The 23781-nt window shown below is 35.9% G+C and overlaps 1 protein-coding gene across 1 annotated transcript in view; it reads right to left on the reverse strand.

Annotated features, from left to right (window-relative positions):
• Window positions 1–23781, reverse strand: part of LOC145661049 (vesicular acetylcholine transporter-like) — a 2637391-nt gene that overhangs the window by 131932 nt on the left and 2481678 nt on the right. The window contains exon 11 of the mRNA XM_081726491.1: window positions 20221–20421. Coding sequence (XP_081582617.1) covers window positions 20221–20421 — 201 coding nt within the window. The remainder of the gene's footprint in view (window positions 1–20220; window positions 20422–23781) is intronic.

The following is a 23781-nucleotide window of genomic DNA, read 5'->3' on the forward strand; positions in this document are numbered from 1 at the left end:
ATACTATTACTCCTGAAGAATATCCACACGACTATACTCTTTATGCATTTATTCTATCACCTACAGCAACATTAGATGATTGTACGTGGGACCTTGTGCGTGATGCACCTGTAAATGTTAGTTTCCTTTTCTGAAAATTTAACTGAACCTATAACATGTATTGTATACGCCCAGTTTGATTCTTTAATTCAAATTGATAAAGATAGATATATATATACTGATAATACTTTTTAAAAGTATCATTTTAATAAAAGAAGTATAGGAGGTCAGTTGTAAGCATGTAAATTACATGTGCCCTTCTGGTACAAAATGTGTTAAACATTGTATATTGTAATATTTTTGCTTAATTATTCAAAGAGTTGCAAGGTATCATACTATGAAGTTTCTCAAAAGTATTTTTTATGCTTTAGCACCATTTATCGTTATTGGAAAAGTTATAAAAAATCTGTCATTAATATTATGAGCATGTTATTTCGTTTTATGAGAATATTTCATATACCCCACTAGGTCTTCCAACATATACGCGTATAAAGTAATGTAAAGTGAAGTGAAGTTATGTGAATTTAAAAAACAAAAGTTATGTACACGGATGATTTAATAAAAGTGTTACTTCGTGATAAACTTACTGGTGCAAATGTGCATGGCATTTAACCTATTGATAGAGTACAAAAAACTGTACAACCACCGGCTGGACTTATAAATTTAAGAAATGCACCTTCAGGTGGCACATATTGGGTGTGTGTATTCATTGATGAAAATCAAAGAGGGCACTATTTCGATAGCCTAGCTTTACCATTTCCAAAAGAAATAAAAAAAATTTAAATAAAAATTGTGAAATATATTTTACAAATAGTTCCGCATATCAAGATGATAATTCAATCTTGTGTGGACAATGTGTGTTGTACTTTCTGCACCATATTGTACGAAAGAAAAGCTTTCAAGAATGTTTAAATTTATTCAGAAAAAATAATCTTAAACAAAATGATAAAATTGTATTCAATCATGTAACCAATATAATGAAAAAGAAAAACAAGTAGAATAGCTTAATAAAATTTTTCTTTACAATTTAAAATCTTGTATTTTTATTTACAAGAGCATATCATTTCCTTTTTTCAACTTTGCAAATGCATTAGTTAATATTATAGTACGTTGAAACTTCCACCAATAACATAATTGTTGTGCATTACGAAATGCACATCCTGATTTTTTGTCAAGTTTAATATTTTGTTCATGAAAAGTACAATAATCATTAAATACGTTTGCATGCAATGTGTTTAATGGTGGACACTGTTTACTTTCCAAATGAATAACATTAGCTAGTGCAAAAATATTTTTAATCCAAAGTGTTTTCTGCACCTTTACAATAAAAGGTTGCATCTTGTTTACAAAGTTGATATATAAGGTTACGTATGTGTGATACAGTATAACCGCATTTATCATTCCAAGTTAATCCGTGTAAGTTTAATGTTAACCATTCAATTTGCTTTTGAAAACCTAACGGAAGTACATTGTATTCTACTGGTGATTTTATTAAACAATGCAAATTTACTGTATCATCACACGCAGTTAAACAAAATTCACGTATAATAAATTCATGATTTGAAATCTTAAAAGTTTGTATGTCAATAATGTATTCATTAACACATGGTGAAATTTTATGTTTACGTTCTAAGAAAAACGGTATAATTTGTCCAACAAATTCAGTGTTCTTTAAACAATCACGCGCTTTGCGTATAAAGTTTATACTTGAAATTTCACTATGGTGTTCTTTAAACACTTTAAATAAATCAATAAGAGTTATATCGTTGGATAAATATTCTACAGCAAAAGTTCCTATATCATGAAGAAATAAACATTCATGTTCAAGATGCAGCAAGCATTGTTCACAAAAAATATTGTTTAAACGTAAGTATAAACTTATAGTTTTTAAAACACAAACTTCACTAATATCTTCTTCACTACATAATACACATACACTAATATCGGAAAAAAATTTGCACAGTATGTTTTCTTAACACACTTCACTATACGCATTCGATCTGTCTTTTTCAAGTAAAATACGCAAAAGATCTTCTCTTGCATTCACATCAATTGTTAGTTCCCCATATGTAATATTAAAATAGTCTCTTGTTAATGGTCCAATAGTGTGTGTTTCTTCATAAATGTCAAACAATTCGTCCTGTACACATGGAGTCATCAGCACAGACCAAACACGTAATCCTAAAATATCGTCATCACAATAAAAACATTCATGAGTCCAATGAAATGTATCATTCCAATAACATGCATAGCATATCAAATAATCATTTGGATTCCATTTCACAATACTGTCTCTAATACAGTTCACATCCACGTAGTTAATACAACATTCACATTTCCACCCTAATTCTGCTGAAGCAGGTGAAGGTGCCGGCGTACCCACATTTGATACCAGGCTTTCGTCTGATTCCTCCTCAGAATCCACGTTATCCTCCGAAAACTCGTACACTTCGTCATCGGGTAAATCATTAGTCTCTTCACTATCAGATGATAAACATGGGTAAACTTCTACATTATCATTTTCATATCTTTCTAATTGTGTTTCGTTAAATGATGAATTGGGAGAATTTGGATAGTCCTCTATTTTTACTTTCTTTTTACAAAAAGTATCATTCTCATCGTCTAACTTACGCTTTTCAACATTGTCTTCGACAAACTGATGGTTCTCCATCGCTAACAAAACTATACATTTAATTTTAGAAATCAATATTTAAATAAAAAAATCAAATGACGTCACGCGCTCGCGTCCGCACACGCGGGTGTTTTCCGGTCGCGCACGCCTCCGCGCACCTTCCCGCGCCCGCGCCGCGTTTCCGCCGCCGGTTTAAAAAGTCTTTTCTTTTTTCTTTATAACAATCCACTATTGTTCATCACCTAAATTATTATTCTTTAAACCATACAGCTGCGGGGTTTCTCTTTTATTATTTCATTATAGCAATTTACCCTTGTAAAATGATTTTCCCAAGGTTTCTCTTTTATTATTTTAAAACATGCAGCTGCAAAGTATTGTATACTTCTATTATTCTTTATAACAAGCTCCCATTGTTCAACAAGTTTCCAATGCTTTTTTTTAAATCATTTATCTTTACAACTTTGACATCTTTTATTATTCTCTTTTATGTAAGTCCCATACACACAATAGTACACTACCCATTACCTGTCATCATATGTCATTTAAACAATAGTGTATTTTTATACAACTATACTCTCTACCCATTGTCTGGGGGCGACCCGCTGGTGCTTCTCTATTACGAATACAAAGGGATTCTATTGTGTTTATCTTCCCCCGTTTTGGTCCGATACTTACAATATACTACTCATGTTGTTAGAGAATGACTTTTTAGTATCTCAGAGAGCCCAAATTGATTTGAGTAGGAACATTTTATTATTAAGGAGATTTGGAAGACCTCCTAGATTTGCTCTAAGTAATGACAGAGGTATTTCAAAGGAATTGTCACCAGAAGCTAATAATTTGGTTTGTAATAGGGGCCAAAAATAGCTTAATTCGTTACAAAATAAGTATTGTGAAGACGGAAGTGGAAGATTTAGCTCTAGCAATACCGTGAACACAGCGAGTGGCAAACAAATAGTATGGGTCTGAAGCCTAGAATATAATAAGTTGATTGCTATATTTTAGTATTAAAGAGAGGGATTTTTTTGGGGGGGGGGCCTGAGCCAGAGCTCCATTGGCTCCGCCCTTAATCCTCTATAAACCTTGTACACTCGAGTAGAGAAAAAAGAGAAGAAAAGAAAGAAACAAAGAAACAAAGGTGATCATTTTGAATCCGGGACTTACTCAGGTACAGATTTACTATCGTCAATGAGGCTCGCGTTCACTAATCTCAATGAGAGTTACACCAGGACTAGCAACACTTCGAGTTTGGATTTACTATTTACAGTTGGATCCTCATACTCATTTTTCTCATAAGGCTAGAGCTTACTATCGTTGCAATCGAAATAAAAGCACTAGCATTACAAGGTTATACCTGTCTGAACGTTAGGAAAATGTGCGTCGCTACTTGTCTAATAGTCTGGTTTGCAGAGGCACAGAAGGAGCAAAAATGCTCATGGCGTGACAATATGGAACAAAGAAAGTTCGCTGCATCAAGTTTCTGATGAGTAAGGAGCTAAAGCTGTGACAGCTATGAAAACTGAATTGGAAACAGGGTTGGGTTACACGCCACAATTATTTAGCATTGATAGTTTGTGGGCGAAATTGTTCAAGCTGTGGATGGTACAGTGTTGAAGATGAAACCACAAAGGTCGTCCGCTAACCGCCATCACACCAGAAACAATCGAAAAAGTCCGTGATATGGTGCTGGCTGACTGACAATTACAAGTGCGTGATATAACTAATCCATTGGTGTGATCGAATGGCCTGCAAGATTTCCTGATCTATCACTCCTGAAATACCTCATACAGAAATACATTAAGAACAAGCTGTATCACATCAAACCACACAACCTAAGCGACTTACGGCATCGCATTTTGAAAGAAATCAATAAGAATGCCTCGTGATATGCTACAACAGGCTACCTAACAGTCATAATCGTGGGACATTAAACGTAAAGATTAAATTTTCAAGCTGTTAACCCAAATCAATCCGAACCGAAAAACAGTTGTATTTTCTATTGCTCATTAACGTGTTTTCACAAAAAAATATAGAGAGAAAAAACGTATATATATATATATATATATATATATATATATATATATATATATATATATATATATATATATATATATATATGTGTGTGTGTGTGTGTGTGTGTACACAGTGGCAAGAAAACTGAAATACCTATTTGCTACACCTTTAAGATAAAACTAATACAGTGAAACCTGTCAACTTGGCCACCTCTCTAAGTTGGCCACCTGCTTATCTTGGCCTAGTTCGTCTTGAACCTGCATTTTCCCACAAGACATTCGTTATTTACTACTCTATAAGTTGGCCACCTGTGTATCTTGGAAGGTGGCCACACTGAAGCAATGTTTACCCTATGATGATAATGATAAATTTACCTGCGTATCTTGGCCACAAAAGATACAGTTTTGTTATTTTTCTTAACTCTTTCGAATTCCCATATGAGAGGCAGATATTCTGTATTTGTGACTGCACACAAAGAAGCATAGATTCGCACGATTTGTTCTTGGAGGTCAATGGCCAGAACACTACCCTCATAAAAGGGTGGTGAAGGAAGATGTGAATAAGAAAAAGCACGTACAGGAATTCTGGAAATTGTTGTACGTATTTGTTTACCCTGTCTGTTTTGGTAAAACCATTAGCTATATCGGCTCCTTTCATCAATGGGAAGCTTTAGTAATTTCGGAAAATTCTCAAGGTTAAAGCTCAATTGTCATTTATTGGCACCTGACTGCATGTCTAAAGGTAGCGGAGGTTTTGAGATATGAATTCGCTCAAGATTTTCTCAAAACATGTTTTGCTCCGAAGGAAACACTTCTATGCCATTAACAAGAGGTAGTTAACTATAATATTAGAATGTGCATATCTGCCAAAAAGAATAAAGCAAATATGTCTAGAATGAACCACCATTCAGTAACAACTGAAAAGGAATCATATAAATTGGATATGAATTTCTCAATTTATAACTTAGCTTTTCTTGTTTTCAATCTGAATAACTCAGTGTGCTATAATGTCAATTTCAATAAACTGCGTACATACACTTCTATTTCATGGTTGTTTGTGCTATTGTGTTTTCAATCCGAATAATCTAATGTACCAAATTAGTTTTCAGGAAGAGAAAGGTATGCATATATAATAAACATATCATCAAGAGCGCCGATCCTGGGGGGACCGAGGGGGCCCCCCAAAGCTCATGTGGCCCCTATTTTATTTATGAGTATGCAATATTTGGTATAATTTGAATGCAATTTGTCTTAAAATCTTCATATATATACCTTCTGCATCTGAATGCCCCCCCCAAATTTACAGAGAAATCGGTGCTCTCGCATACTATAGTAATATTTTCTAGTACTTATATTTTTATGATTACTCTATAGGCCTATACATTATTTATAAGTAGCTGTCGTGCCACTGCTTATTAAAATTTTACAATTAAGTAATACTAGAAATCCTATTCTAAAAATACACAAATCACACTTTTTTTCTGTAAGTTGGCCACCTGTCTAAGTTGGCCACTTTTCGATGGAACTGATGGTGTCCAACATAGACAGGTTTCACTGTATATACAAATTATACAATTTAATGTGTCGCTTTGTTTTTACTTTCTCACATTAATACTCGGACATCATGAAACAAACTACTGTAAAATGTAATGAAAAGATATTTTCTCCCTCCTCGTATTCAATAGCTAACACAAGATAATTTACAACTTCCTTTAAGCGTTTCGGCGTGGTTGTTACAATTTTCTCGACATAGTGTGGAGAAATATTGCTCCACGCCGAGCATAATACAGTTTTTCAACAGTTTCACAGTAACTCGTATTTATTGATCTTGCGTAGGAATTGGTTCCAAATATCTCAATGAGATTAGAGTCGGGACTGCGGGGTAAAGTTTCTCGGAGTTTTGGACAGTTATAAAAGAACCATTTCCTTACAACATAAATTTTAGTTTTGGAATAAATATCTTGATACAATTAGAAGTTCTCCTCATTCTCAAGTTTTCTGACTTTGGTGAAGACTTTTGCTAAGTAAGAACATTAAGATATATTTTTACTGTCATAATCTCGTCAACACATTAACAACCCAACACCTAAGAACGTATATAACCCTAATCATTACACTTCCTCTTACGTGTTTTATAGTAGGTTGTGGGTTTATGATATTTAGCTCAGTATTAACTTATCGAGAAACTATTATTCTACCATCACAACCATGCAGGTTGAAATTAGATTTATAGGTGACCAGCACATATTTCCACTAATTGTTTGTTTTATCTACAAAAGCTCTCCCAAATTTGTATCTTATGTTTCTTAACTTTGATAATATATGGTTTCCTTCCACCACGTATTAACCCCACACAGCACAATATACTGACTAGACAAAACATTGTCATAACCCACTACTATTTGAAGAAGTCCCTGAGCTCCACTGAATGTTTGAATCTTTGCACTTTAAGAGCATTCTATTAGTTTATAGTCGTAAAATAACAACTAATAACAACAAATATACTTACTATTAAAATATGTCGGTATCAGTAACTCCCTCTACAATATTTTACAAACGCAAGCAAACGAACAGAAACATGAAGAACATTACTAACATTTCTCGTTATTACTTTCCTGCCGCGATAGCTTCTTCCAGAAACTAGAAACAAATATCAAACATAGCACATGCTATCTCATAAACGAATTGTCAAATTCATTTCAGATTCTTATTTACAGGATATTCTTGTATAAATTGGTATGATACACATACCTCTTTCTATTAATAAATATTGCGTGATATCCATTATGCAGAAATTAAGATGGCTTCCATGAAGTTCACACAATCATTCAACGCAGTTTTATCACCAATACAAACTTGCAATATTTGCTTTTCCTCCGTCCATGCGTCTCTTTGTTACTGCCCTGTCCCTATGCTTTTTTCTATTAGATAGAAATGCCAAATATAGCATCTGGATTTTACAAACGAATGGCGATGGGTGAAAATTGGCTTCACGTATCCATTTGTGGGAATATTCAGGCCTAAATTGAAGCGTATAAACGTACCTCTTTCCGTTCAAAAAAAAAAAAAAAAAAGTATGATGCAATATGGCGGAATTTGTGATGGCTTCCATGATGACCATATCTCAATCAATGCATTTTTTGCAATAATTCTAATTGCAACATTTGTTTTTCCTCGCCGACGTGTGACATGTATTAGTGACATGTTTAGTGACATGTTTCAATACTTTAAACCAACCAAATTATAACACATTCACATGTATGGTTTACAACAAAATTAAACAAGTGCTCTTCGCAGAATATTTTTCATACTGAGAAGAAATTTTTAATTTTGATCCAGAGGTGGAAATGGAATTCTAGAAATAAGGGAACAGTCATTAATAGATACAGTTTGGTTGGGCTATGTCGCGAGAATACAAGGGAGATGAGAGAGCAAGTAAATTTTCATGGGGACCGACTTTAGTTGCAGAACTATCAACAACTTAAAGTTATCAAGATCACCATTCAAGTTTCTTATTTGTTGCTAATAACCTCTGATATTCTTCCTTCTTTTAGACAAACATTTCATTTTCCCAAATGGACACCATCTCCTCGTGCTCCCCAGATTTCCACTTCTGCATTGATATCAGGCTTTTGAGCCGTGGTGCCGTTTTTACCTGGGCTTTTTTCAGCAGAACTTTTTGATGCGGTCCTCTTTTGACTCGGGTCCTTTTGTCGTAGGTCGTATCGTTTTTTTTTGTTTTTTTTTTTTTAAATTACATCAACACTGGTTTATTCATTGATTTCAAAATAGTGCTAACAATAATGTTTCCTTAGATATTTTATTCACATAAATATGAACTTTAGTAGTTAGTCATTTATTCAAAACTAGCAGCGTTCACCCCGCTTCGCTGCGGTCACCCCGGAACGCAATAAACTTTGTTACTTAGATAATTTTTACTTTTTCGCTTTCAAGTGATATGATAAAAACCATAGTAGATTGCAGTAAATGTTAACATTATATCGCCTGTCATTTATGTTAACCCGCCCCGCTTCGCTGCGGTCACCCCGGAACGCAATAAACTTTGTTACTTAGATAATTTTTACTTTTTCGCTTTCAAATTGCAGTAAATGTTAACATTATAGCGCCTGTCATTTATGTTAACCCGCCGAGTGACACGGTCATGCGGGTTGCATATAAATACGTTTATTTTTACCTATGATGAACTAACAAAGGATTTGTACGTTATGGACACTTGAATGGTCAATTATCTCAAGACACTGGTAATTAAAAATTAAAGTGATATGATAAAAACCATCTAGGGTCCAAATCCTAATAACCCCCCAAAAATAAAAGAAATTGGTTCAGCCGTATTAGCGTGATGAGGGAACAAAGGATTTGTACGTTCTCTTTTATAATATAGACTAGCAGCGTTCACCCCGCTTCGCTGCGGTCACCCCGGAACGCAATAAACTTTGTTACTTAGATAATTTTTACTTTTTCGCTTTCAAATTGCAGTAAATGTTAACATTATAGCGCCTGTCATTTATGTTAACCCGCCGAGTGACACGGTCATGCGGGTTGCATATAAATACGTTTATTTTTACCTATGATGAACTAATAACAAAGGATTTCTACGTATGGACACTTGAATGGTCAATTATCTCAAGACACTGGTAATTAAAAATTAAAGTGATATGATAAAAACCATCTAGGGTCCAAATCCTAATAACCCCCCAAAAATAAAAGAAATTGGTTCAGCCGTATTAGCGTGATGAGGGAACAAAGGATTTGTACGTTCTCTTTTATAATATAGATAATTCTAACACTAGCACATAATATTGTTGTGAATATCAGTAGCGGTTCGTGATCTGTAGAACTACCGGTTGCAATGTTGCACTATCAAAGGTATGTAGTTACGCGCAAGTGTTTCCCTCCCCCAGCATTCTTGCGTCTCATCCAAAACATATTCAGGAAATATGGAACCCGAATATGGGACCCTAAAAGTTAGGATGCTATGCTATATACTTGTTAATTAAAGCATAAACAAATACTGCTGCTACTTTAATATATTCTGTGGAGTGTCTAATATACGATACAAACTATTGGAATACATAATAATATAATAATAAAAAGTGATATTGAAAAATGTGACCGAAGTTGTTACACTGCCATTGTTTAGGGGGTACCTAGTAAGAGACCCCGGCTTTTTGTATAATACAGCCTGATTCAAAATGATGTGAACGATTACAACTCCTTATAACTTTTTTATTAATCATCCAAATAGCTTCAAATCTTACAGTTAAATGCTAAAACTCTCCAAGTTTTTGGAAATAGTACATCACAAATGGAAATAGAAAAAATGGAAATAGTATATCACAAATGTTCCATATGGGCTCCCTTTGTTACCCTGCATACATCTATTCGATATTCCAACTCTGTCCAGACCCGTTTCAACATGTTTGCATCAACAGTTTGCACTGCAGCAGTGATGCGCTCTTTCAGTTCATTCACATCTTGGGGTAGGGGGGATTTGTAGACAATGTCTTTTAGATGTCCCCACAGAAAAAAATCGCAGGGGATTAAGTCTGGTGATCTTGGAACGTAGAAGCTGATGATCATTTTTATCTGACCGCCCAATCCAGCGGTGTGACAGTCTGTTGTTCAGGAAATTTCTGACATTGTGATGAAAGTGACATGGAGCTTTATCCAATTGATAGATGAAGTTTGCACTGTCATGTTCGAGCTGTGGCATAAGTCACGTAGTGAGCATTTGTAGGAATGTTTGTCCAATAACAGTTCCTTCGTCAAAGAAGTACGGACCATAAACTTTTGAAGATTAAATTGCACAAAACACATTCATCTTCGGTGAATCACACACAATTTCACAGATTAGGTAAGGTTTCTCAGTTCCCCAAATGCGAACATTTTGTTTATTCACTCTTCCTGTCACATGGAACGTAGCCTCATCCCTGAAACGTAGCAAGTTTGCCCAAAAAATCATCATCAACACTGCACAACTTTTGAACTGACTCACAAAATGTCTTGCGACACGTGTGATCATTAGGTGCTAAGTGTTATAACAACTGCACTCGATACGGATACATCTTTAAATGTTTACGTACTACACGCCAAACAGTTATTTGAGGCATTTGAAGCTCTTTGCTAACTCTCCTTGTTGACTTTTGTGGGCTGCGTTGAAAACTGGTTCGAACCCTTTCGATATCTGCCTCAGAAGTGGACGGCCTACCGGGCGATTTTTCTTTACAAATGCATCCCGTTCTGTTGAATTTGTCATACCACTTACGTATGGACGTTGAATTTGTCATACCACTTCTTTGATGGTGGATCTTTATCAAATTTTGTGCGAAACTCGCGTTGTAAAACAACAGACCGACAAATGTGAAACTGCAAAACGCAAAATGCTCTTTCTGCACCACAGGCAGCGATCTTGGAACTAATCACTCTGCCACCTAGCGGATAAATTTTAAACTACCACGCTCGTTCCAAACAAACCTTGAGGATAATATTGAAAATATTTCCATAGAGATTACTTCAATTTTAGAGTATACGCACTATAAAAATATTCACATTTTTTGTCCGCATAAACTGCAATGACTTTTGTTCACTTCTTTTAATGTGCAAATGTGCACCAAATGAGTAAGAAATGTGTCCAAAGTGACAGCACAATGCCAACGAAATTGCTTTCATTGTGTACAGGACTAAGTCATTCTGCATTCGTAAAAATTTAGTAGAACGATTTTTACATATAATTTGCATCAAAAGAAAGGAAAAATAACTTCCACCATTGGTTTCTAATTAGAAGTATGTATTAGGGCGGATCGAAAAAAAAACTTTTTTTTTTTTTAATCGATAACGGCTCACACGGGAAAAGTTGCCCACCCATAACAGTAGTTTACTAAAATTTCTTCACATTTTTCGGACGATGTCTTCCGGTGTCGCAATCGGCCTAAAGTTTTGGAAAAGTCAACATAGGCAACACTTATTACACAGAATGTAGACAGTCTGTTTTTATCTTCCAATACGGTTCGGAAGTAACATATTTCTCTACGTGATCGGTCTTCAACTTTATGTGCTGTACTGATATCTATATATATAAAAGAGAACGTACAAAATCCTTTGTCCGCTCATCACGCTAATACGGCTGAACCAATTTCTTTTATTTTTGGGGGGTTGTTAGGATTTGGACCCTAGATGGTTTTTATCATATCACTTTAATTTTCAATTACCAGTGTCTTGAGATAATTGACCATTCAGGTGTCCATACGTACAAATCCTTTGTTATTAGTTCATCATAGGTAAAAATAAACGTATTTATATGCAACCCGCATGACCGTGTGACTCGGCGGGTTAACATAAATGACAGGCGCTATAATGTTAACATTTACTGCAATTTGAAAGCGAAAAAGTAAAAATTATCTAAGTAACAAAGTTTATTGCGTTCCGGGGTGACCGCAGCGAAGCGGGGTGAACGCTGCTAGTCACCAATATGTGCAATTTTTTCCTTATTTTAACTATAAAATGGCTTAAAATAAGCCAGAACTCACTACGAGGAGGGGACTGCACATCGAGCTTCGCTCACCGAGAAGACAATAGACATGTTGTTAAGGCCTAAGCTTTAGATGACAGTCTTTTTTTTCGACTCAAATGTGCGAATATTTTTCCTGGACAGCAGTCTTGCTCAAATGAATCCGTCACTTTCTCCAAATCCACATTTCTTCTCGGACTCTGCAGTAACTTCTCGTATCATCTTTCCACAGCCTGGGTATGACATGGAAATTCCGTTATCCACTTAGCTGCGACTGCTGTGCTTTTGATGTTTTCTTCTGCTTCTTGCGATGTAAGTGCTTTGGTCAGGGTCGTTTCGGCGACTTTGACGGAAGAGTAGCTTATCGTATCATAATAGCTTTCAGTTCCAAAGTTAATGTCAGGCACGACAAACTGTCGAATGGATTTCTTGGGTGCCATGGCACGGGCCTTTTTATTCATCTCCATCCAGAAGACCGAATAACTGGAGAAGAGTCGGTGATAATCGCCAGCAACATATTTTCAGGATGTGCGAAAAAACTATTTGTTTGAAGCACTGAAAAGAGTATTTTCTTTAGGTTATCCGGTAAAATTGCTGACGAAAGCTGGTCCATCTTCCACAGGTGTTTCACCCCGCCACTGCAAGAAGGATGCCGCCGAATCGCGAACCACATCCGTGCGTAGATCTTTACAGTGAATTTGACAAGCCAAACTAAAGAAAGATTAATCGACTTTTCGCTTACGTAAAGGCACAGGATTCAGCATGTCGTTGTCAGTCACCGGGAATGATTCACACAGTCGGGCTTCATGTTACGTACACTTGGTGAGCGAATTCCCGTCGACACAACTCTGCATAGTTTCATCAGGTAATTTTTATCAGTGCTAAGATCATCTTTTGCTTTGTCATAATCGTCCTGCCAATCAAGCGGTACTACCTGGTAAGATCTTATTATCTTACTGTTGCACGAGTTGAGTTTCTGCCCTATTGGACATGAGTATGCCCTTCGACCAATGGTGGTTCCATCCAAATGTTAAAACAAGTGGCGCAGTGGAAGATCGTTACAATGGAGAAGGCATACTAGCCACTGAATTTTCCTTCGAAGTCGTTTTTCGATACTGACAAGGCTACGAATGTGTTTAACGGTGTTGCTTGCAGTTTCATCGCAGCCCGCTGCAACCGCTGTTGAAAACTCCACTTGTTTCGCCTCCAGAAAGTCGATTATAGCTATCGCGGTGTCAAGTCTGGTACCTGATGGTGTTGTGACAAAGAGAATACTAACTGCACACACACGAATCAAGTACTTTTAACCTCAAAGAACGCCCACTCCGTCAATACTCAACAGTCAATATGTTAATCGAATCACAGGCGACACTGCACTAAAGCAAAGCACATCCTCTCCCAGCAACCCAACCCCCTTCGGCAATGTCATTCAATGAACATGAACTAGCCCACTATCAGAAACAAACACTAACTGTAACGCTTTGCGCTGATGAGGTTTGACATTAATAAATGCGATTTTATTGTTAAAATAAGCAACGAATTGCACGTATGGTGGTATCAGTACAGCACATAAAGTTGAAGCACGATCACGCAGAGAAATACTCTACTTCCAAACTGATATTGGAAGATTAAACAGACTGTCTACATACTATGTAATGCGTGTTACCTATATGTTGGCTCTTCCAAAACTTTAGGTTGATTGCTGTACCGGAAGGCATCGTCCGAAAAATGTGGAAAAATTCAGTGAACTTCTGTTATCGGTGAGCAACTTTTCCCGTGTGAGCCGTTATCGATTTCGAAAAAAAAGTTTTTTTCGATCCAGCCTAGTATGTATATGCGTTTAGTTAAAATTTTTGATCAACTAGAAACAATTTTTGAAAATGTATTCATCCTACAAAATATGAACACTCTTCCAACAATTGAAGTTGCTTTTCCTTTATGGATACACAAATAGCGCCCCACATTGTTAGTATTTTGTTCCATAAGACAGAAAGTAAAGATAAATTACGTTTTAATGTACAACGTAGTAGCACAATAGTGAACAAGCAATAAACATCAACGTCAAATATTAGACAGAGACTATTTTGTGAATACAGAATCTCAATACAAATGAGCTCCTAATATACCTGGGTAAAACCTAATATTACTAGTCGGGTCACATTATGAGACCGGTCTCATAACTGAACCAGTCAAGGATCTCATAATAAGACATTGGACCAATAAACAAATGATTAACGCCATCTCAAATGTAACTGGAAGAAAAACGGTTACTCATTACATGTTACAATACGCATATTCGCTAGTAGAAAAAAAGTAAAGATAGAATGAATATCAACTTATCTTCTCCATTTTTAACGCCTGATGTGTGAACGTTAAAAAAAAAAAACTTCGTAGGGACACAATTTCTTCCAGCCTCCACTATTCTAACAATTCTCTAAATAACAGGCTAAGGTGACTTCCTGTGCTGTGGCGGGCTATTTCCGTTTGTTTGAGCTCGCTTCCACTAGATTGCAGCTCTTGCTTCACAAGATAGGTAGGGGTCTCTATTTAGGTGCCTGTCCTCATATTAGGGGTTCTTACCTATTGATTTAATATATAGGTAATTTCCTATTTACACGATTTATATACAAAACTTCTACGTTCATGCTATTGAACAAGAGATAAATCGAATATATAGCATGTGCTGTAAACCATAAATGATATCGTTAACCCAAAATGAAGAAAAAAAGCAAGAAAATTGAATATATTCACGCTCGCAGTTAAACAAAATTATTTAATTGAGTAAACTATGCATTATTTTAAAACGGAAGATCTTTGTTCGTTCTTTTCGGGCTTCATATTTTTCTATGACTTCATTGAAATCTGAAATGCTGAATAGAAAGCATCGGTGCTGCAAATATTTTCCGCTTTATTTTCTTGAGGGTACAGAAACACCTCTCTCCTCCGACAATATGCATTTTGTTAGCATTTCTTTGTATGAATATAACTAACCAACTAACTCTATGGCCTATGGATCCGGGAGGTTCAATGCCGCGCTCACAAAAGCTCTCCACTGACTTCTACCCTTAGCCAACTGGGTCGTTTTTACTTTGTATTCCTATTTCTGCGGGATCCATCTTAATATTGTCCTTCCATCTGCGCCTAGGTCTTCCTAATGGCCGCCTTCCGTTTGGTTTTCCAGTCAAGACTTTGAAAGTGTTTGTACTTTCTTCCATCCTAGTTACATAACCTGACTACCTAAGACCTGATGACCCTAACAATGTTGGGTAAACCGTATAAATTATGTAGTTCCTCGTTATGAAGTTTCCACCATTCCCATTCCCGTTCCTCTTGGGGCCGAATATTCGTCTCAAGATCTTGTTCTCAAATACTTTCAGTCTCAGAGTAAGCGACCATGTTTCGCAACCCTACAGAACAACAGGTACGATTATCGTTTTATACATTTTAAGCTTCCAACTTCTCGACAGAATTCGCGATGACAAGGGATTTTGAACTGAATAATAACACGAATTCCCTACTTTGAACCGGCGTTTAATTTCTTCGTGAATATGATTTTCTTCTGTTAATATTGATCCAAGATATTTCAAGCTATCCACTTTATCGAAAGTATTTTAATGCATCCATGATTTGCCGTATTACAGTCCCGACGCACTTCCATGTATTTAGTTTTCTTTGCATTTACTTCTAAATCCGTCACTGCAAGCATTTAATAAGACTTCATTGTATGAATATAAGGAACAAAAACTCTATTTTCAGTAACTACGTATTTTTGTCTGCTGTTCTGCTATAAACACGCGTGAAAACTACGATTTTTTTTCCTTCGAAAATGAAAAAAATAATAATAATAGTTTAACATTCCAGCAATTTAGGCTAAAGAAGACAGATGAGTATTGAAAGTGAATGAATTGAGATTATTTTTTTTTTTTTTTTGCTCTTCACCGGAAATCGAACACGGGATCATGTGCACGAAAGACACAGAGCTAGGAATTGGACCAGTGTTAAGACATGTTCTTCTTCGAGACTCGATCGACCCCCTCCACCAGAATAGGATATTTTTATTTTAAAAATAAAACCTATCCCAAGAATTTTCATCTTTGTATTATAATAAATCTATATTATAAAAGAGAACGTACAAATCCTTTGTTCCCTCATAACGCTAATACGGCTGAACCAATTTCTTTTATTTTTGGGGGTTATTAGGATTTGGACCCTAGATGGTTTTTATCATATCACTTTAATTTTTAATTACCAGTGTCTTGAGATAAGTGACCATTCAAGTGTCCATACGTACAAATCCTTTGTAATTAGTTCATCATAGGTAAAAATAAACGTATGTATATGCAACCCGCATGACCGTGTCACTCGGCGGGTTAACATAAATGACAGGCGCTATAATGTTAAAATTTACTGCAATTTGAAAGCGAAAAAGTAAAAATTATCTAAGTAACAAAGTTTATTGCGTTCCGGGGTGACCGCAGCGAAGCGGGGTGAACGCTGCTAGTGTAAAATAAAATCTATTGACTTCGAACGACCGCCCTCCCCCAAACATTCAGCCTGGATCCTCCGCTGCTACCACCATACGCGTATTTGTTCTTTGCGAATTTATGTTTTGTGAATAATTCTTTTCTTCCAAGTGTCTATATCTCACTCACCCTATCAATTGAGTCAAGTGCTGCCAAGCGGAGGAATTCGTAACTACTACAGAAGCTGACTAAATACCAGTTGCGGACAAAGGAGCAACTGGAAGAGGGCAATACGGGAGGATAGCAGCGATGCAAGAATAAATCCGCCTCCTCATGTTAAGGGATAGGAGCTCGCTGTCACACGCTGAATATTACTGCTTCCAGTGGCAACGTTCGCTGCAATTGGAAATGTAAATCTCTTTCTTTCTTTCAGTTTTTTAAATTGATTTTATAGAAATGCATCAATACTGTTTCGCGCTCAAGAGAAAAGGTTTATTTTTACTGATATACTACTTAATTCTTAAAAATATCTTTAGCATAAAAAATATCCGGTTGCACAACCATGCAACATATAGTACCAGCCGCCGCTGGTGAAGATAAACTTTGCCTATATTTTTACGAACATTTCTATAATAAGAGTCATTTCCGTTGCTGCTAAAAGGAGACACTGTATTAGATGTACGTCCATTAGTTTTGTGCTTATTTCGTATTTTGTGTTGTTCACATAAATAGGTGTTTCCAAGAAGGAAGAAAACTCTTACACATTTATCTCTCACTTTCGGGAAATTATCTTTCACTACGTACTGCGATAAAATTCGAAATGGTTACATCAGAATAATTTACATTCAGTTCTGAGTCAGTCTGGAGTTTTACAGAATCCCAATGAAGATCACCTGGATCATTGGCCACGGCCACAGATAAGTGTATTTCACTAACTACACGTGTTTGCCGATAATATACACATCATGGATTATCTCTTTGAATTCCGCCTGCAGTATTTGAATTGTAGTCACCTAACGAGGAGAATAGTGTGTCTTATACTTTCTGTTTCAAAATGGATCAGATTGTGCTCTTGCAATTGGCACTTGAACAGATCCAGTTTCGAAAACAGTTGACATGTTTCAAGAAAGTGTGCAGGAGATGGTTTCTTCACGGAAGTTTCAAATTATAAGTTCTTTCAAATATGAAGATACAATATATCCATGAAGAAGGAAAATCGCCAACGACTATGGGTCGTCGAAGTCGGGTAGCCGGACTGCCCTTTGTTTCCATGAACTCTTAAGTAAAATCCTTTACACCAAAAATACGTGTGAACTCTTTAGACTAGCTCAGCTATCGCACATCATATCACAAAAGTACACGATATCGCTGTGATCCCTATCGAATTTCATTTGTAGAAAATTTTGGAACTGTCGATCATTCAAACCTCGAGTCCGGATAAATTTTACAATATTAAACCCAAGAGGTTTCGCACAGAGAATCTGATGAATTATGCAGTAGTAGCTGATGAAATTCGGACACATCAAAAAGGTCAGAAATCCAAAATTTTTGACAAACACAATCGGAGCTCTATCTGTTCATACTCCTATGATGTTCAGAATGTTCAGTTGTTATTTTGTGAGGCTTTTTTATGTGGTGTTTCACTTTTTTTGCCTCGAGATATCGATTCCCTTGGTTGTTCCTTTCAATAGATACAGGACAAGAAGTTCTACTAAAACTACCAACTTTTCGTCCATCCCAGGAATAAAAATTAACCTGTTGGGTTGTATCACTTAAGTCGATAATTTCGTCCAGCGCCAAAAAGTAATACAACCAACCTTATCTTTTTCTCTCGAAGTTTCTTTCCCATTCGCTGCTAATTCTTTTTCTCTCCGCGTGACAGTATTTACGTGTGTGTGTGCTTGTTGAGACACATTCTTCAGCCGCTAAAATGCATTCTTTCATGAATTCTACACTCGTAAAAGGTCTCGATTTCTTCATTTTTTAAAAATAAATTACGAATACAGCTTTTCCTACACTATCAGCATGAGACATTTAGTTTGATTACAGAACACTGAAAATTCATTGATTTCTTCAAGGAGTTTACTTATCTGTTCTCCGCTAACCTTGAAGGGATGAGAGAACACAGCGATGGTTCAATTGGATTTCAACAATAAAATTCTGTAGTCCTTTGTTAAACGAATTATTCAAAAATTGTTTTAGTGGAGAAAGAGAAACATATTTTTAAGAAATAACAGTTTTACGTCTGAAATACTTTTTAAGAAATTCAAACGTTTTACTCTTGGTGTAAGCCTACTAAGAACACCTGTTTTCAAATTCAGCTGCATGGGAAGTATGTTAAGATGAATAAACATGTGTCATTTTAACGTGTTAGATTATTTTTAATGAAAAATTAATGTATGAATTTTCATACTTCCAGGTTTAGTACTTCTCTAAACATCGTATGATTCATTTTTAATACTGTTATTACGGCTGGCACTTTGAAAACGATTTCTTTACGAATGTCTAGCTATACAAACTCTAGACAGCGGTAAACATCTCTAGCTCTAGCGGTTAAGGCTGGGAGATGAACAGTTGGTAAATCACGATTACGGTCCTCCCTGGACAGAAAAATCTAGTAGTTTTAGTTTGTTTACGTTATAAGATTATCCCCTTCCTTTTTCTTTTTTGTACATTTCAGATACAAATTTTGTACAAAATATTTTTTTAAAAAAGAACATCTAATAAGTACTTTCGAGATCATTGGGGTTGGGTATGCCTATAATGAATGAATCACTAACATCGATACTTAATGCTACCCCTTATTTTCAGTTTTCCGGCATGTGGCAGTCTGTACCTCCCTTACTGGTACGTGTTTACAAAATCCTTTTGAAATTCTCGGAATTATGATACTTTTTCATTTGAGAAAGAGTCCAGACATACGTTGTCATATCTTAAACCTGATTCCTACGAAAGATTCTATGTTGTGATATACACATTCTCAGCAACACAATATGCAGCACAACATGAATTCTACGAAATTGCTTCATAACGAAGTAAGACTTTATTTTCAACTAGTTCATTTTAGTATTTTTTAAAATATGTTGTTTTTAAATTTGTTGCAAGCGACTACTTTTGCTTATACGACTAAAGGAAGCGATAATTTAGATTAACAGTTATAAAATCTGTTTACTATCCATTTGTGTCGAACGTTTTACGTTATCGTGGATCTGAACTTGAAAGAAAGGGGAAAATAAAGTAAATGAAATGGAGCACAAGTTATTTTAAAATTGAACGGCTCGGATTAACATAATGGTATGTCACATTTTCTAACTTTCCAGTAATCTGAAAATGAATATTCTACATTCCTATGCAATGATACATGCATTTCTTCTGCCATCTACAGGTAGACTACATTTCCGAAATTAAACTACCCACATACTCTTGTGCGGTTCGATTCTGTTCTACCTAAGAACTCAATTTCATCGGAAGTGGCAATTACCATTATTATGTTCGCCCGAGCCGCTCAATTGACAAATCCAATTCAATCGGAATTTATGTGCTTACCTGACTTGTAGAAAGAGTGAAATGATTTGCTATCTTGTAAGACTCATCCTGAAAAATCTCAAGTGATTTGTAACCTTGAGCTGCTGCCATTTCCCTCAAGCCTAATAAGTGAATATCGATTCCTTCTCCCAAGATGTTTTGTACCATGATATCTGTTTGTTTCTTCACAGCGGCATCAAACAACTCCAGTTGTTTCTGCTCCTGAATAAATAATGAAAAAAAATAACTTTTATTATGTTAATCGTTGGTAGGTGGGCAACAGTTCTCAATGTTCTCCACCTTTCAGCACTTCCTTAAACTTTTTCACAGATAATGTGTTTTAATTAACTTGGCCATATACTTAATATAACCTAACATGGACAAAGTTCATATTTTATAAAATATTGGCGTATGTAATTGTATACTATGATTGGTGGGAATAAGACTATGTCAAATGCGAAGTGTTTATTTTCGATTTTTGTCAGGCCCTTTGATCTCCGTTATACTATTATCATCATTCTAACGATTGTAAAATATTCAACTGTAAACTAAAGTTGATGACTTTATTCTCTTATTACTATTTATTTTCGGAAATACTTGGAAAGCACATGGCGCACAGCCCGACGGGTGCTCGAACTCTTCGTTGGAAACCATTGCATTGTGAAATTTCCCTTCTAAAAACCCGAAATCTACATTTAAGAGAAGTAAGGGTTCATATTACAGTTACGTTTTGTGTTTTATTACTAACAAGACGATTTAAAATTATAAAGCCATACTTTTAATCATCATGCAATCACAGGTGACATTGTATATTCGTAAATCACCTGATGATTATTTATAACCACGGCTTAATAAAACAACATGTTTACCATACAAAATTCCTGACATAGATGAACTATTCAGATATACATTAAATATAATTGAACATTTCACATGCAGTATACTGATTAGAACCTCATAATTATAGAGATTCAATGAACATTTACTAGAAATGACAGAACTACGGTAACTGTGGGTAAGCAGAATAGGAAGCGTTTCATCGAGAAACATAATAGTAGCAGATATAAAATACAGCAGAATTTTCGAAAGAAGCATATTATTGTTAATAATATACTGTACTATTTTTTTTTTAAAGAACAAAGTTCATTTTATTCACAATCTATGTAATTTTAGTGTTTCATAAACATAGTTTTAACACTGAATGACAGAGTACGAGGGCAAATTAGTTTTTCTGTGTAGGTTTCGTTTACTAAATTTGTTTCTTTTTTTTATTTTAAAGCTAGTATCATAATAATAAACATGTTTATTCTATATTTCATTTACTATTTCTTCGATTGATGAACAATGATTGGTTAGCATCATCGCCCATAACTGCGACATCAGGGACGGACAAAGAACGTTTTATCATATGCAAGTAGCTTTGCCAGACGTACTGTACCTATTGATCCTATAAAAACAGTATTTTGTCCTTCTTTTACAGTATACAGTCCCACTCCTTGACCGTAAGCACTATGAACTCTCTTATATAAGTTATTTATCAATATATTATTTTTAAGCAAATAATGTTCTAATCTTCTTTTAACGTTTCCAACTCCTAATGTTTGCTTATAAATAACTTCCCGCAATCTGTTCTAATGAAGTTTTGGTCGATTTCTTCCATTTCCTCGTTCAGTAAAATAAATGTAATGTAGGTGAAAACCTGGAATAAATTTATTGCCAACGGTAAATGCATATGTTCTAGTCAGTCAGTGTGCAATATAATGGACCACACTTGACAATATTACACCATGTAAAAATACTGCATGATAAGGTGTCTTTTGCATATATAGTTCGACCACAAAATCAGATTTAAGATAAAGTGACCAGACGTTCCGTTTTAGCTGAGCAGTTCTTTTCTTCAATCGTTGTTTTGTTCTTTTATGATTCTCAAACGGGACTTTTAATGTCCATTTTTAAGCAAAATGTACAATGTGTCCCGTACTTTTTATTCAAATTGTAAATGATTAGAGCAAATTCTACACTCTTTCGTTAAAATGACTGTGTATAGAGCTGTTTTTGTAAGAACACTGATTGGGAATATTTAGACCTGCAGGGGCCACGGTGACTTAATGATAGGGCACGTGGCTTTTCTCGGTTTTGTTCTGTTTCCTCGCACTTTTATCATTCTATCATTATCATCCATAGCATCATCACCGTCTCCATTAGCCTCCATGTATAAACTTTGAACGTTTAACTAAAAAATATTTTACGCTGTATCTGCACTTGAGAAATGTTAGATATTACTTACGAAACGCTGCGGTATCACATTTACTTCTTTATTTTGTAACTTCAAAACACTACTGGTGCCCAAAATGCAATCACGGAATTTTAAAACACTCTCTCCCATCTCTAGTTGCGTAACCAATCGGGCCGCAATGAGAGAAGAGGCAGAGCAAAAAGGAACCTATTAACTTTATGATGTTAAAATTATGTGATGCTGCCACTATATTTGTTCTTTTGTCTGTGATGGCGGTAACACACGAGTGACTATTCAATAAACTAAAGGCTAACAAATTCATTGTTCAGAAAAAATATTATGACCGCCCAATGTCATTGGGTTGTAATTGATTGAAATCATTGGGCTGTAGTATATTATAGTGAGCCAAAATTTGTTATGCCGGTTTTCTACGAAAGTTTTTGTCTCGCTCTGCTTTTTCTTGGTTGACGACAATTAACTTCGCTAATTACGATTCAATATTGCCAATCTTTATATGTTATTGTAATTAACGATAGTAGTATTGATTTAGTATGGTAAACATCAAAGAGATGCCGCGCCTTGATAAGAGATAGTTTATCGATTGTTTAATTAAGGATAAGGGGAGTATCGAAGGAGGTGATGAAATAGGGTCAGGTTTTTTTTTCCTGGAGATAGATGACGAAAGGAAAGGTTGAATGACCACTACGAAGGTCACAGTGGATGCTCCCTATTGCATGGTCCCTGGTTTGCAGGACCACAATGGATGACCCCTGGAAATGGCCCCCATGCAGGACCCATAGCCCCTATGCAGGACCCATGGCCCCTACGCTTTAATAGAAGCTAGCTGTTAAAAAGCAAATAAAAGGAAATGGTTTCCTTCCCTGCTTTCAGGCACAGTGAATGACAGCAGGCCCCATGGCCCCTGGAAATGACCCCAACCCATGGTCCCTGAAGATTGCCCCCTGTGCAGGAACCATGGCCCCTATGCAGGACCCATACGAACAGTATGTGAGAAGTGAAAAATATAGCAAGCCATACTCCTTGCTAAAAAGGTGGGAGCAGATAAAAGGAAATGGTTCCCTTCCCTGCCTTGCAGGGCCCCTGGAAATGACCCTAGGGCCCATGGCCCTTACGCTTCATTAGAAGCTAACTGTTGAAAAGATGTGAGAATATTTTAATGTTTCGTATGGCAAGCCATACTCCTTGCTAAAAAGTGTGAGAAGATAAAAGGAAATGGCCCCTGTGCAGGGACAGTGAATGACTCCAGGACCCAAGATTGCCCCTATGCATGACCCATACGAACAGTATGTGAGCTTATATAATTGATTAGAAGCTACCTGTTAAAA

The sequence above is a fragment of the Thermobia domestica genome, chromosome 1 (genome assembly GCF_964235325.1).
Source record: "Thermobia domestica chromosome 1, izTheDome1.hap1.1, whole genome shotgun sequence".
NCBI lineage: Eukaryota > Metazoa > Arthropoda > Insecta > Zygentoma > Lepismatidae > Thermobia > Thermobia domestica.